This window comes from Rhinolophus ferrumequinum, chromosome 15 (genome assembly GCF_004115265.2).
Source record: "Rhinolophus ferrumequinum isolate MPI-CBG mRhiFer1 chromosome 15, mRhiFer1_v1.p, whole genome shotgun sequence".
Classification (NCBI taxonomy): Eukaryota; Metazoa; Chordata; class Mammalia; order Chiroptera; family Rhinolophidae; genus Rhinolophus; species Rhinolophus ferrumequinum.
In genome coordinates, this window is record NC_046298.1 from 10,901,263 (window position 1) to 10,917,071 (window position 15,809).

A 15,809-nucleotide genomic window follows, 5' to 3' on the forward strand; every position below is an offset into this window, starting at 1 on the left:
TGAAAGGTTCTTTTTGGCTATGACTTTCTTGTACATGTAAACTCGGAAAAGCTGGAGACACAAAGATGAGGGAGAGTTTGGTTCAGAGCCACAAAGTTCCACACAGATGCCTCTACCTATTTACCTACATGGTTTTTTTTGGTTTTTGTTTTTTGTTTTTCCTTCTGAGAAACACGTTCAAATGCTGAGTTTTAAGTACTGTGGTTGAAAGAAATGATCCGCTCACCACCAGCCACCCTCCCTCTTCCTCCATGTGAATCTCACAACAGCAGAGGTGACAGCAAGGTTGTCTCTGTTTCCTCTTGTCAGGGAAATTATTTGGTGACCTGGTGAATGGCATGGGCAAGGTAGCCCACGTTGCCTGAGGTGACCCCTGCCACAGAGATACGGCCGTCTTTTGTCATGTAGATGGAGAATTCCTTGGTCAGCCGCTCCACCTGCAGAGAGAAGAGTGCTTGGGTACCAGGCCGGGGAATTTCCCAGCCCTGGCACAATCACCAAGTGTTAAAAAAGAAAAATAACAGGGTGGCCAGACGGCTCAGCTGGTGAGAGTGTGACCTCTGAACAACAGAGTTGCCGGTTCGATTCCCACATGGACCAGTGAGCTGCACCCTTCACAACTACCAGATTGAAGACAACGAGCTGCCGCTGAGCTTCTGGAGGGGCAGCTGGATGGCTCAGCTGGTTAGAGCGGGAGCTCCCAACAACAAGGTTTCCGGTTCAATTCCCGCTTGGGATGGTGGGCTGTGCCCCCTGCAACTAAGATTGAAAACAGCGACTGGACTTGGAGCTGAGCTGCACCCTCCACAACGGAGACTGAAGGACAACGACTTGGAGCTGATGGGCCCTGGAGAAAAGCACTGTTCCCCAACATTCCCCAATAAAAAATTGAAAAAAAAAAAAACCAGAGGCTCTATTTTCTCATTTAAACCCTATTTTCAGAATTTGGTATACTAGCTTAGAAGTATACCAGTATACTTAGAATAGAAGGAAAAAAAAGCAATTTTAAAGCACTATGATGAATTCTGAGGCGGGAACAGGTGAAGAAAAAATTAGATTCAGCATCTGTAGAAAAACAGATCCAGAAGCCAGCTATGGAATCTCTATTTCTCTTATCAATAACCAGGCTCTTGCTTGTTCTAGTATCTGCTGAGAAGCAGCTGTGGTCACAAAAATGATCAAAAACAAATCCTGCTCTTTGGGAGTTTGGAACCTCATGGAAGATCCAGACAGGTGAGCAACTAATACATGGAACAGAATGAATGTTACGTCCTTCCTTTACCTAAAAGGGCTCCCAAATTACTGTTTTTTGGGTAATCCTGAATAGGCAGGTGACCTGTAAGGAATTCTGGCTTACAAGGACTGATTCACTGATCGGCTGCAGGGAAACGGGCGTCACTCACCTGTTCAGGCTTTAGTCCTGTGAAACAAAACATGCCGATCTGGTCGGTGATGTGCTGCCAGTTGCGGGAGGACCCCTCTTTCTTGAGGTTGGAGACCAGCTGAGTCCGCATGCTGATGATGCGGTCAGCCATGCCTTTCACTTCCTGCAACCTGTGGGAAAAAACCCGGAAGCAGCTCAGCGCCAGCCACGCCCTGACAGATAAGCCACAGCTCACAGCATTTTTACCTTCCTCGAGTACTCCCCTCGTGTGGGTTCATTCTTTGTCCTTGACTGAGTCATGTGCTGGTCCAGGAAGAAAGCTATTTTATGGCATTCTGTTTTATATCAGAACACTATTTTGATTAGGCAACTAAACTAGTTAATGTAATTGAGTTATTAGGAACAAAAACTGAATGAATGAATGAATCATGCTAAAACTGAGGAAGGCTAAGCCTCTCCACCCTTTATGCAGGGGGCAAAAGCTGTGGACTAACCAGTAAAATATGACCTTACTTTTAACAAAGGGTGGGATAAACACTCCGGCCGTCATAATTAAGACAAGGCGCGGTGAACCCACAATGTGCCAAGCTAGGTGCTAGGTGCTGGGGAGAGAGAGGAATGAGACATGGTCCTTGCCTTTAAAAGCTTACAACAGAGGCTGGGAGCAGACCCGTAGACAGCAACGATGACGGAACAAGGCAGGAGAAAGGAAGAACCGATAGTGCTGTGCTCAGACAGCCCCGGGAAGAGAGGGTTCATTCTCTCTGGGGACCTGGAGAAGGCAGTTCTCTGACTACACACGGCTGTCTTGATTCTAGATGCATCTTCGCCTTCTACAGACTACCCATCCCTCAACTGCTATGGCTCCATGGGCAATTCTTGTCGGCGCTCACCAACGAGATGTCTGTAAAAACATTTATAGTGTATCTCCCTGTTCTAACGTGTTCATTTTCCAAACCATCTCTTCACGATGAGGTCATGCAGTTAGAACGGAGGTTACAAACTGCCAATTAAAGGTCAAATAACAGTCTCATCATGTTTTATTTGACCCAGTGAAACATTTTTAAATTGGGCACTTGCACATAAAAATGTGGATTTAGGGGCTCTCTTGAAAAATAAGATGCTGGCAACACTGCATCAGCAGAGTAATTACTGGCTGGACCTGGAACCCCTGGCCCCTCTAGGGATGGCGCGTGATTTTTACATTTCCTGTAGTCGCACTCATCTAGCTCCATTCACTTTGAGGCCTGGGTCCTAAAGGCCATGAGTGTGTGGCCAGGGCTAGATCTGGGGTGACCTTAGCAAACCCCTCCATGCTCTTTGTTGCCCACAAAATGAAGCTGGGACTTTTCACAATATCAATCAAGGTGCTTCATGATCTACCCCCATCTGCCCAGCTTGGCGGCCTTCCACATCCTCCTCAAACTGTCTTTGCCACAAAACCACTTGGGGTTTTCAAAGCACATTCTCCTCGTACACGATGTGTATTGCACGCCTTTGCCTTTCCTCATGCACGTCTCGGTCTGATTTTCCCCTGCCCCTTTACTTCCTTTGGGGAAAACAGCCTTCTCTCTTCAAGGCACAGATCAAATGCTGCTGTTTTCATTATATCTTCCCTCATTCCCCACTAGAATCAATGGCTCTTCCTTTCGTCAGCATTTATTCCATTCTGTCTTGTATCAATGCCGTATGTGGACCGTTCTCACTAGATGGTAACTCCCAAGGGTACAGAGTATCTTTTGTCATCTTTGTTCCTAGACTTCAAATGTGCACCGAAATGCACACATTAAAAAAAAACCCAAAATCTTGCTAACCATTAGGGAATACGGAAATACAAAAATACACTTAAAATATGAAGTTAAAAAAAATAAAAAGGAGCTGAGTATAATTCTAAGTGACAAAAACAAAACCAACCCTATGCATACATATGTAACAGTATGGTTCACAGTATATGACAACTATGGATAATAATGGGCAAAGGAAAAAAAGCTGGGTTATAGTGACTCGAGTTGTGGTTTATTTTTCCCTTTCCCAAACTTTCTGAAATGTACTTACATATTGACTTTATAATGGAAAACAAACTGTAATTTAAAAAGTAGTGGATTTTTTATAAGGCTAGCATGGATCCATTGTACTGAAACGAACTATCCTGAACCAGACTATTTACGTCAATGTTCACAGGATTAATTTAAGTTTCCACATGACAATTAGGTGAGCTGCAGATGAAGTTTCCTGCAGGTAGCAGACAGCAGATTTAGCTTTTCTATCCATGATGCTGCTCAGAGATATACCCCCTTACCTAACCAGCTACACAGGATAAATTCTTGTGTAACAAATCACATCTTCCATGGGCATCTGAGCTTTTTATTAACTCTAAATTATATAGAGCAGGGATTGGCAAACTTTTTATAAAGGGCCAAATCGTAAACATGTCAGGTTTTATGGGCTATAAGCTCTCTGTCACAACTACTGAATTCTGCTGTTACAGCACGAAAGTGGCCATATACAATTCATCAAAAAATAAATGCTTATGTGCCAACAAAACTTTATTTACAAAAATAGGGGGCAGACTAGATTTGACCTGCAGAACGTAGTTTGCCAATCCCTGATCCACAGCAATGTTTTTTAAATTGTATCACGACCCATTAATAGGCAATAAATTAAATGCAGTTGGATGCAATTAGCATTTAGAAAATGTTGGAGTGGAGCACACAAACAAAGCCTAAGTTTTGAGTTTTGAAACTGTCCTGTTTATATACACATACATATGGAGGTCATCTGTGTTCAGGATCATCAGGTAAAATATGTCTTCCATGGATTGTGGTCAAAAAGACCAAGTAACACGAATTTAGAGCTGAGGAGCCAAGACAGTCAGATGGTATGCATAATAAAACCCAAAACACGCAGAAATACCAATTCAATGCTACCTATTATTAGGATAAAAATAAAAAAAATGCGATGTTCTTAAGAAAGTTTTCCTATGTAGGGTATTTCAATATGAACTTACATTGAGGCGGAGGCAGGTTTTACTTAACCTGGAAATGATGGAATAAAAGAAACTGCCATTTTTGAATCATGTGTGTCTCTTACAGGGAAAGACCCGTGCATTAATTTGAAAGTGCTAACAAAATGTACATTCTTCTCCCCTCCTACACGTGGAAGCTGTGGAATACTGCATGTCACTGGGGGCCAACTGGAACCAGTTTTGAAGGCTGCGTGATGGGGAAGGAGGTGGCTGGGGAGTGTCAGTGAGGTTTACCATTGTTTGCGCAGGTCGGGGCTGTTCAGAACGGTAGAGGCAATCCGCGCCCCATTGACAGGAGGGTTGGAATACATGGGGCGAATCAAGATCTTCAACTGTGACTCTATCCTTTTGGCTTCATCAGCGTCTTTGCAGACCACAGTGAAGGCTCCCACACGCTCACCTGAAAAGAGAAAGTGCGTCTTGTCTTCCAGGTCTGGCTAAAATGCTAAAGCAAATCATGGTGCAGTTTGCTACATAGTATCTGTTTCCATAAGAAGCACTGGAAACATAACTCTTTGTTATACATAATTTTTCCTTTTGTAAAATTTTTTAACAGCTAGTATGGTGACTCTAGGTACAATAGAACGTTTGAGTACTGAAGAGTGTTCAAACGTCTCTTTTTATTGTACCCATCTTCTTGGCTCAGGGAGTAGCCACTTAGCATTTAGAGAAGCAGGAATCAGTTCTCTTTGCTGGAGGAATTCAGGGACACTGAAGAAGACATGGCTATGATCAGTAAAATCCATTTTACCTGCCTTTCCTTCCTCTTTGGGTAAGGAGGGACACAGGCAACACACAAACACACACGCACGCACACCACATGCCACAGCTCTGTGGCATCCTCTCCCAGCACTTCATCAAGCTCATCAGAACACATATCAAGCTGGGTCTTTTACTTTACCGTATAAGCCCATGTTCTTGGCATAGGACTGACAGAGACAAACATTAATGCCCTGTTCGATGAAGTGGCGTACGGCCCAGGCGTCCTTGTTTCCGTCACCACTGGCAAAGCCTTGGTAGGCCATGTCAAAGAACGCAAAGAGATTGTTTTTCTGGGAAGAAAAAAGAGAAGACCAAAGCTTGAGGCAGTTCGTCTTGAGATGCCCAGACAACTCCCTGGTACCCGTGGGTGCCTACTGCACAGGCAGACCAATGACAAGTTCTATCAGAATTCCCTACACCCAGGTTGAGGAACAAAAATCATTTTCAAACTGCTCATGTATCATCAGTTACAGAACTGCTAATCCTGCAAATGAAGAGCTCTTTCCTGGCCACTTAACAATGTGTGGAAACTTCACATGGGCTTGCGGTCAATTAACTATCACTGGTAAGACTTTGCCAGGTTAAGCATCTAAGGCTAGTTACTGAACACAGAACTGTCACCCCCGGTTCACCCGCCTCACCTTCACCACCGCTGCTATCTCCTTCCACTGCTCAGGGCGAGGGTCCACTCCCGTGGGATTGTGGGCACAGGCGTGCAGGAGAAGAACACTTTGCTGTGGTATTTTCTAAAAAGACAAACAATTAAGAGACTGCTTCGCAGCTTTAAAAGGAGCTAAGTCACTATTAGTTGATAAGTAAGAAAAATAACCTGAGGTCTGGGAGTTAGCGCATCCCCAGTATTTTAAGCCAGGTATTGAGACCCAGCAGGGAGGCATCCGATCTCCACAGGGAAGTTTCTTCCTTGTTCCTTCACCCCTCCTGCCCTGGAAGCCACACTTACTGAAATGTCCTCCATAGCACCTGTGAAGTCAAAGCCACACGTCTTGGGGTCGTAGTACCGATAACCCTGCAGCTGCATGCCAGCGTCCCTCAAGATGGGCGTGTGGTTGCCCCAGGTGGGTTTGGGCAGAAAGACATCTCGACTGAACTTGAAAAATCTTTGCTAAGAGATGGGATGAAAGGGAATGAAAAAACAATGAAAGGAGAGGCAAAAAAAGTTGATATATTTTATTGAAAAGACATTTTTCTCCACTGAAACTCAACTCCTCTCTATGATTGAGAGACAGTGCTGATTAAGTAGCGAGACTGCCTGGGTTGGAATCCAGGCTCTGACAGTCATACTGGTTGTGCAGCCAAAGACCTCTCTGAGTCTCAATTTCTTCATCTGTAAAATGGCGTAAAGTGAACCTCCTTCATAAAAATAAACGAGTTACGGGGGAGGGGCCTGGTAGATGAGGGTAAAGGGGATCAAATATATGGTGACGGAAGGAGAACTGACTCTGGGTGATTTATAGATGTTGTAATACAGAATTGTATACCTGAAATCTATGTCACTTTACTAACAATTGTCACCCCAATAAACTTGAATTAAAAAAAAATAAACAAATTAAAAAAAAAACAAGTTAAAATATAAAAGCTCCTGATAATAGCATGTGCTCAATAAATTATGTTTATTATTATTATAATATCTCATAATTATTACAAATAACACCTTCTTTGTAATTTCTTCTAAGTACTTTCATTTTTAACCCCGACTCCATTTAACAGAGAACAGGAAATCTTCCAGCTTAGTAGAAAGAGGAAATTTATTTCCAGGTCAGCAAATACACATGCAATACCCATCATTCTCAGCTTACAGACTGTCTTACAGTTCTTTCCCAAAGGAATTTCCACACTCACCAGAAAACTTGCTCCGATCCTTAAGGCCCCGGTTCCAGAAATGCTCTGCACGGTGACATACTGAGGGAGGGACACCCACGGTCAGTGAGGTACAACACTCCCTCCAGGCACACAACTTTACAAAACAGATGTCAAGTACAGAGAAGCACGGCCCGGTACAGTCAACACCCTTCCTTCTTTAGAAGCTGAAGACGTGCTCCAAAAGAGTATTTGGAAACAAGAGAACAGCACTACTGTTTCATTTCCCCATTTGCTAAGAGACAGATTGACTTGACTCTCCTCATGTTCTCAAAAGAGCTGTTTCTCCAGTTCCCAACACTTTTGTTGATGCTGAAGCTAATTTCTTAGGGCCTGTTTTTAGTGTAATCCTGTGTTATATATGAAACTTTCAGGACACAGAATCCCCACCCCACCCCAACTCCCATGAAAAAGGAGTGATTTTACAGAGAAAAAAGACACTAAGAATAGTCACTACATTAAAACATTATTCTAGAATTATGCAAGATTGAATGACTCTCTCAACATCAAAAAAAGCCAGTCAACATGTATATTCAAATAACATTACTATATTTTCAAAGTTGTTGAAGAGGTGCACTTCATGAGTTTTTGAAATCTGAAAATATTCATCTTTTAGGTAACAGAGAGATGCCCGAGGTAAATCTGTTTCTTTGAATCAGCCAATTTTAGGAGATGAGTAAGAAACCAAAGGTGTGTTTGTGTTTTTTTTTGTGACACTACAGAAATACAAATATATATTTACAAAATATACTTATTAAATTTTTTGGACTGGGGGACACTAGATTAAATGGTGGGGAACCCAACTAACAAGCTCTTGTATTCAACAGTTTGTCTCTGCCAACTCTGGCTGGATAGATACAAAACGTAACTGTAGATCTGATAATACTATTAATTCACAAAGGTACAGCAATTTATGAAAGACAAGCTGATGTTATTTTAAGACAGGCCAGTTTCATACTTAGGTTACAATTGACCAGATGTCCACAGACTAAGCAAAAATTCCAGAAAAATACAGAAGTTTCCATGAGGGGTTAAAAAGTGGTTGACTGGATAGCAATCAAAGCACGTTCTGTCCATGATTAATGAGTATAACTACATCACAGATGCCGCAGAGGTTGTATGCTTTTCTCTCAGTCAATGAACTAACCAGTGGACTTAGATCAACCTTGTGAATAAAATGTATTTATTCTGGCCTTGGAGGGCTGGGAAGGGGAGAAATGTTGGCTTAGTTTTTGCTACTTTGTATGTTTTTCCCTAGACTTACACAGAAAAATAAATATTTAAACATACAAATGTATCCGTTAAAAAAACATACTTGTTGCAAAAGAAAGTAAACTAGAACGCACATGACCCCACGGGTCAGGTCAGGCACCCAGGTGGCGTGGCTGCATCCCACCTGCGTGATGCTAGTGGTCTTTACAAAGGCAAGCCTGCAGTGGGTGCATACAGGAATCTGCCTACAAAAAGCTTATGTCCAGTGACCTTTACGGCTATCTTTCTTCTACAATAAGAGGGTTCCCCATGGAGCCGGAAGGAGACAACTAAGAGACACTTGTTCTTGTGCTTCCCTTCATGGCTGCAGTGATGCTCTCTGGACCTCTGAGAGAGGAGGGAGGCAGCAGGAAGGGAGCATGATCTGCTCCCTTTCAGTGTCTGAACTGGCTGTGGAGGAACAACAGACGTGTGCCAGAATGGTCGTAGCCCCAACAGTCTACCTGTGGCTTGTTTCTGGGAAGCTTAGGACATGAGGGTGGAGGCTAATTATAGGCTTAAAACTAGGTGGAGCTTGGCATTTCTAAAGCATATTTAATGTAAAATTAACATAGTGATCAACAAAAGCAGTGTTAAATCTATCATATTACTACCACGCTTTTGGGATTGGTATTATAAAAACTTTAATTAGTGCCAATTTACTATCTAAAGAAGGGATATGAGCAAAAGTGTGGCGACTTCAAAACAATCATCACACACAAAAGGGGCTACCTTTTCTTATTGGCTTAAAACTGTTGAAATTATTTCAAATTTGTTTAAACTATTAAATTTAAAAACAGATCCTGCACGATGCCAGAATCTGCTCTGCTTACCCGGCCACTTTTCAACACTTCGCTGTTCTCACCCAGCGCTAATTCTGCAGATGCCTTACAAAATTCAGCCAGTCCCCCGATGGGCAGGTATTCTTTGTCCAAATTTTTTGCAGCAATCTGGGCTTCTGCCTAGACAGGAGAAAATGCATTCATTTAGCTTCTTTGCCTTACTTGGAATTACCTCGATCAATATTTACTGTTTTATAAGTTAAATCTTGGTGGTAAAGCCTTGTTTTTTATTTGGAGATATTGCCCAAGAAGCAAGATAAGTAGAATACTTTATATATCATATTGCAAACAGAAATATTAAAACATTTTTTCTTTTTTTTTTTTAAGTTACGTTTTACGTGGATGGGTATATAGTGTCTCTTGGTTACCATTTAACATAAAACGGCATTCTTGGAATGTACAAGAACAAGGTTTAAGCGCAACACTTAAAATAGATATAAGATGATAAAATCAAACTAGATACATTAAAAAAAAAATGTATTTCAAGTACATGCCAGTCTAAGAATTTCAAAGGGTTAATACACTAACAACGACATATATGCATGATTTGGAGCCAGAGACCTGGCTGTGTGACCCTGGGCAACTTATTAACCTCATTTTCCCCCTCCTTTCTTCCGCCTCCGCTCTCCCCACTCCAGTTCGAGCCGTTGTTTCTCAGTCTAGTTGTGTAGGACGCAGCTCCCTGGACCATGCTGGTGTGATGAGCCTTGTGCTCCTCTGGCTGAGGCAGTCGGTTGCCAGTGGTCAGTCAGCTACTCACAGCAGCTCAAGGCAGCTCTTGCCGGCTGCCAGCCACTCACGCTGGCCACTGGTCGCTCTTGGCAGCACACAGCAGCCCACAGCAGCTCGCACCGATCTCTGGCTGCTCACAGCAGCCCAGCTCCAGGGACAGCCGTTGTTCACCATCTTAGCTGTAGAGGGCGCAGCTCACTGGCTCCTGTGGCAATCGAACTGGCAACCTCCGCAGCGCTCCAACCACCTCACCTGAGCCACAGGGCCAGCCCCTTATTAACCTCTTTAGTCTCAGTTTCCACATCTATCGAATGGGGGAACAACTGTTTCTACCCCTCATTCAATTGAGCTGAAGAGTTGAGGAGGTAATGTACAAAAGTGTGTGGTGGTGCTCCAGTTTGCAACAATAGCTAACACTTGCTGAATACTTTAAACTGACTTCCTGAGACCAAAAGCAAACCCTTAAACCAGGCAAGCTTACCTTCCGGATACTAGGAAGCACGTACGGCTTTCCATTATCATCCCGGTAGGCACCAACTCCCAGATTCATCTTTTTGCTGTTGGTGTCTCTCTTAAAGGCTTCTGTGACTCCCAGGATAGGATCTGGGGGCCCCATCTCCACATGGGCCCACCAAGAGCTAAAATGGGAAATACAAGACATCAGTTACAGGAGCAAGGTTACCATGGCCAGAGACATCTTGGATCTGCCACAAACCCATTGAAACAAATGTTTACTTGTTTACTATGCACAGGATATAACAATAGGCACCAATAATCTAACAATGCATAAGACGTCAAAGCACCTTGCAGAAGAGTGGAGAAGATTTAATAATTTCAAAACTCAAAATCCCTCTGATTTTCCTTATTGTTCTAGGCTTTCTGGTTGTTCCATTATCTAAGCAATAGTAAAGAAACAGACACTTTGGAGCAACATTATTTCCTACCCACAATTCAGACCTTGAAACATGTAGCCACCTGCCTGTCTTTAGCACTGTCATTAACTGATGCGTGAAAGGAACACTTCCAAGGCCAAGGACATATTATGGAGAGCTTCTAGCAAGCAATTTCCATTTTTAAAAAGATGGTTCTGTCTCCAAATTCTTTACTCAGTGATGACAGAGTCGCTGCCTCTAACCACAAGGACAAAAGGCACCTTCGTGAAACGGTGTGAAGAGCACTTATCTGTCACGTTCTTTCAAAATTGTATCTAGCATAGAAATTCTCTCAGAAACAACCGCCTTGAGTCTTCTGGCAGAGCTATATTGAGAGCGGTATCTTTTAAGAAGAATTCTAGAAGCAATTTGAAAATATCGAATCTCAAAAATCTAAATATAGGAGCAGGGATTCTGTTTGGTTAGTCCTCCAACAGGAATCATGCTCACGTCCTCCATGCTACTCATTATTCCATCCTTAAAGGGTAAACACTCCCTGCCCACACTGTAAGAACTCTGATGTTTTAAAAGTGACAGTACTAGATGAAGAAAAGAGTGCTGCAGGGGGGACAAAGTTGATGCGGACAACCTGTGGCCTGCAAAGTGATTCCTATCAGTGCACTTTGGACATAAGCACAAAGCCTCAGCCATTGAGCAATAGTAACCAGCCAACCAACAGATGTTAGGTACTAAGTATTCAGGTAAGCATTGTCAATTCCAGTGCCCTGCCGTTTCCCCAAGAACCTACCTAGTACTTTATAGGTTTTTCTCTTTTTTCTTTCTTTTTTTTTTATTGGGGAAGGGGAACAGGACTTCACTGGGGAACAGAGTGCACTTCCAGGACTTTCTCCAAGCCAAGTTGCTGTCCTCTCAATCCTAGTTGTGGAGGGCACCGACCAGCTCCAGGTCCAGTTGCCGCTTTTAGTTGCAGGGGGTGGAGCCCTCCATCCCCTGAGGGACTTGAGGAGACCAACCGGCAACCTTGTGGGTCGAGAGCCCACTAGCCCATGTGGGAATCGAACCGGCAGCCTTTGGCGTCAGGAGCACAGAGCTCCAACCTCCTGAGCCACCGGGCCATCCCTACTTTATAGTTTTTAACATGCTTCCCCTCACATTCTTACTTTATGAGTTTAACTAACTTGCTCATGATCACAGAGCTAAAAATAGCAAACACACTCTACAATTTTGAGTCATGGGGATATAAAGTACAGCACAGGGAACATAGTCAATAATATTGTAATTACTATGTAAGGTGCCAGGTGGGTACTAGATTTATTAGGGGGATCACTTCGTTAAATTATATGAATGTCTAACCACTATACTATGCACCTGAAAGTAATGTAATATTGAATGTTAATTGTAATTGCAAAATAAAATTTAAAAAACTATGATAATTTTGGTGTGCTAACTATTGGTTACTGCACCACTATTGCACACTGCCTTTCTCAAGGATCTCGTGCATGATACTTCTTCAGTTATTTGATTAAAATTAAACAATTAGCGGTGGCTGGATGGCTCAGTTGGTTAGGTGCTCATAACACCAAGGTTGCCGGTTCGAGTCCCACATGGACCAGTGAGCTGCGCCCTCCACAGCTACATTGAAAACAAAGGCTTGACATGGAGCTGATGGGTCCTGGAAACACACACACACTGTTCCCTAATATTCCCCAATTAAAAAAAAAATTAACTAATCAGAATTAAATAATTAAGAGTAGATCATTATAAATCAAATTACGTCAGCATATTTTTCTTTCTTCATTGACCTGTCGCTATGTCTGATTTAATGTCACTATGCTTTTATAGCACAGGTCAAGAAGAAAAGGTTAAATGTTTAGTGCTGTTTTATAAATGAAGCTAGAGGAAACACTTAAACTTGAGACTTCCATTTAAATAACCCACATGTGAAAATTAAGTAGGACAAACAGGGCAAATCCTCAGTGTGTCAGAATATCAACTGCCAGGGCTTTACTATATTAGAATGAGTTTTTTTTTTTTTTTTTTTTTTTTTTAAAGAAACTTCAATTAGTTGAATTTATTTTCAATGTTTTCCACTTTTAAACATTTGGCTTTAGGTAAAGATCACTCCTATAGTGGCTGGAGAGAAGGTTCTTTCTAGCTGTCTGAACAGTTAGCAGGCATCTGGTTCTATCACCCAGTCATGTATCATGTTTAAACCTGAACTGTAAGCGCTCAAATATTTTAAGACTATATTTTTGGTATACATTTTGCAACTGTAGTTTCCCTATATGCTTAGACTTTTATCTAACATACAATATTAAGATGGCATATTTGTTTCTATTGCATTAACTAAAAAAAAAAAAAAAAAAATCAAAGTTTAAAATAAAAATATTCAATTTGGACCGGCCTGGTGGCTCAGGTGGTTGGAGCTCCGTGCTAGTTGGATTCCCACATGGGCCAGTGAGCTGCGCCTTTTACAGCTAAGATTGTGAACAACAGCTGGACCTGAAGCTGGGCTGCCCAGCCAGAGGTCGGCATGAGTGGCCGGCAACCATCGTGAGCTGCTGTGTGCTACCATGAGCTGGCCACGCGGCCAGTGTGAATGGCCAGCAGCTAGTGTGAGTAGTGAGAGCTGCCATGAGCTGCTGACCCACGCCTGGCAACCGACTCCCTCAGCAGGGGGGAGGCAGGCGGGCAAGGCTCATAATACCAGGCAGACTGAGAAACAACGGCTTCAATCGGAGTGGGGGTGGGGGAGGCGGAAGACAGGAAAAAAAAATTCAATTTGAAAGACATGCAAGCACTGTTTTAAGTGCTGAGATATGACAGTGAACAAAGTAGGTACGGGCTCTACTCTCATGGAATTTATATTCTGATGGGGGAAAGGACAGCAAAATGACTCAGGCTCTCAAACTGAAAGAATGACTCAAAAGTCACACCCATAGGGATTTTCACCAAGCACTCTAAGGAGAGCTGTAGGCCACCCAGCCAAATCCATAAGATGAGGTTAAGATTACTTTGGTGGGGAAACACACTTTCTTTTGCCCATAATTTTATGCACCCCTTTCTGTTCTCCAAATTTACTGCGTAAATGATACTCCCTTCCTAATTCTGGTCCGCTAAGTAGGCTGACTTAAAGAGCACACCTTGACAGTGAGCCAAGAAGGAACCAAATCAGGGAGAGAAGCAAGTGTGAAAGCCTGGGCAAAACTACCGCCAAGAGTGGGGGCTCTGTAAAGGACAAACTGTTCTGCTGGCTTGCAGACATCATATATACATTCAAACAAAAGGCCAAGGCGCACAAAAGGTCAAGGCCTTGCTCCTTGGAGTTAATATCTAGTTGTGGTGGTTTGGAGACTGGGTTCCTGATTAGTTAGTCCTTACGGACACCCAATTGGCTTCTTGAGTGAATTAAATCGCCTGGCTCAGGTCTCTCCACCAGGAAGGAATTATTAATTCGTTTAATGCAGGGGGCTTTTTCTCCGAAACACTTATCACACAATTTGAAATTATACACTTGTAATTTTTTGGGTGACACCTGTCCCTCCCTCAAGCTTGTTCATGGCTGTATCTATCAACAGCAACTGGTCCAGTGCTTGGCTCTGTGAAACTTGGATGATGAAATATTTACGAAATGAAAGAGCAGAGCGAGATGGAGAGATGGCCACTTCCCTACAGCCAGACCTCCTAAGGGTTTTTTTTTTAAAAAAGAGGTGCACTACACCCCAACCCTCTTCCATCCAAAGGCCAAACGGCGGGGGGTGGTGTCACGGGTGACTCAGGCGGTAACACGCGCGGGAGGATGCCGTGCGCCAAGGTCATCGAATGCAGAGGATAGCCGGGCCTGAATGCCAGAGTCCCGGGAACCTTCCACCCGTGAGCTTCCTTTCCCGGGGCACGCAAACTGCAGCCAGCCGCCAGCCTGCCAACCCCGTTCATGCCCCAGGGAGACCACGACAGGTGGGCACCGCGGCCCCCCAGGGCAGCCTGTCAAGGACACAGGCGTGGCACACACGTTCCCCGCCAGCGCCGCAGCCAATTGGCGCGAGGCAGTCCCGGGCGCCACAACCAATCCACGCGAGGCCGGCCCGGCGCCGCAGCCCACGAGCTCTCTCCCCTTACCCTCCGAGCCCCCCCAAACCTGTGCCGAATGGGCTTCTCGTGACCCCCAACCCTAGCATGGGAGTCCGGGTGCCGTAGAGGGCCACACTTTCTAACTCGGGAACGCGTTGCATCGCTCTCCTGCGGTCCTGGGGGCAGGGGAGGGGAGGGATGTAGGTCCCCGAGGGTCACTGTGAGGCGCGGCCGCTCAATCCTCAGCCCCCAGTGAAGCCGAGGGGGTGGCAGAGAAAGTGTGTGTGCTGGGGTGTGGGTGGGGGTGTCTCGATGTCCTAGAGCGCCCACAGCTAGGCTAGGCAGGCCTGTTGTCCCGGCTCCGTCTCCCCTGCTTACCTGGCTCTGGCAGAAGCCGCGGCCGCGAGGCCTGGGTGGAAGGCGGCGGCGACCCTGGACAGGATGCGGCTGGAGTGCAGCAGGGCCATGGTGGGCGGCAAGCGGGCAGTGGGTAGCTGCAGGACGGAGCGGAGGGCCAGCGGGCGCAAAGACGGAGGCGCGGGCTCCTGCCGAAGGTAAGGACAGCGACGTCCCCAGGGGAGGCTAGAGCGGCCAGGCCCGAGCCGCGTCACAGCGGACCCTGGCGGCCGGAGCGAGGGTCTAGGCCAGAGCTGAGCCGGAGGTCGGCCCGCCCCGCAAGTCTGCGCAGCCGGGGCCACGTGGTCCCGGGAAATGGTGACGACACTGCTTTTCGCGCTTTGTGGCGCTTGACACGCTTCATTCATTTCATCACTACGGGCCGGACCGAAGAGGTACTAGCAGCTGTTACGCCATTATTGAAAGATTGCAAAATGCAGGTTCATGTAGGTGAAGTAATTTGCCCAACACCATACAGCCAGCCAGTAGCCAAGGTGGCCCACCCTAAATCTTCAACCGGATGTTTCCCTAAGTGCAAATCACCTCGCCTTCCTGAACGTTTCCTTAGCTCTGCT

At 44.7% G+C, this 15,809-nt stretch overlaps 1 protein-coding gene across 1 annotated transcript; it reads right to left on the reverse strand.

The window, feature by feature from the left end:
- Nucleotides 1-35: 35 nt before the first annotated feature.
- Nucleotides 36-15,478, reverse strand: GOT2 (glutamic-oxaloacetic transaminase 2). The gene is made up of 10 exons (XM_033128631.1): nucleotides 15,217-15,478; nucleotides 10,356-10,512; nucleotides 9,134-9,262; nucleotides 7,032-7,091; nucleotides 6,133-6,294; nucleotides 5,813-5,917; nucleotides 5,311-5,461; nucleotides 4,644-4,809; nucleotides 1,404-1,554; nucleotides 36-437 (listed from the first exon to the last, which is right to left on the reverse strand). The coding sequence occupies exons 1-10, from the start codon at nucleotides 15,303-15,305 to the stop codon at nucleotides 315-317; spliced, it is 1,293 nt and encodes a 430-aa protein (XP_032984522.1). The 5' UTR covers nucleotides 15,306-15,478; the 3' UTR covers nucleotides 36-314.
- Nucleotides 15,479-15,809: the final 331 nt, after the last annotated feature.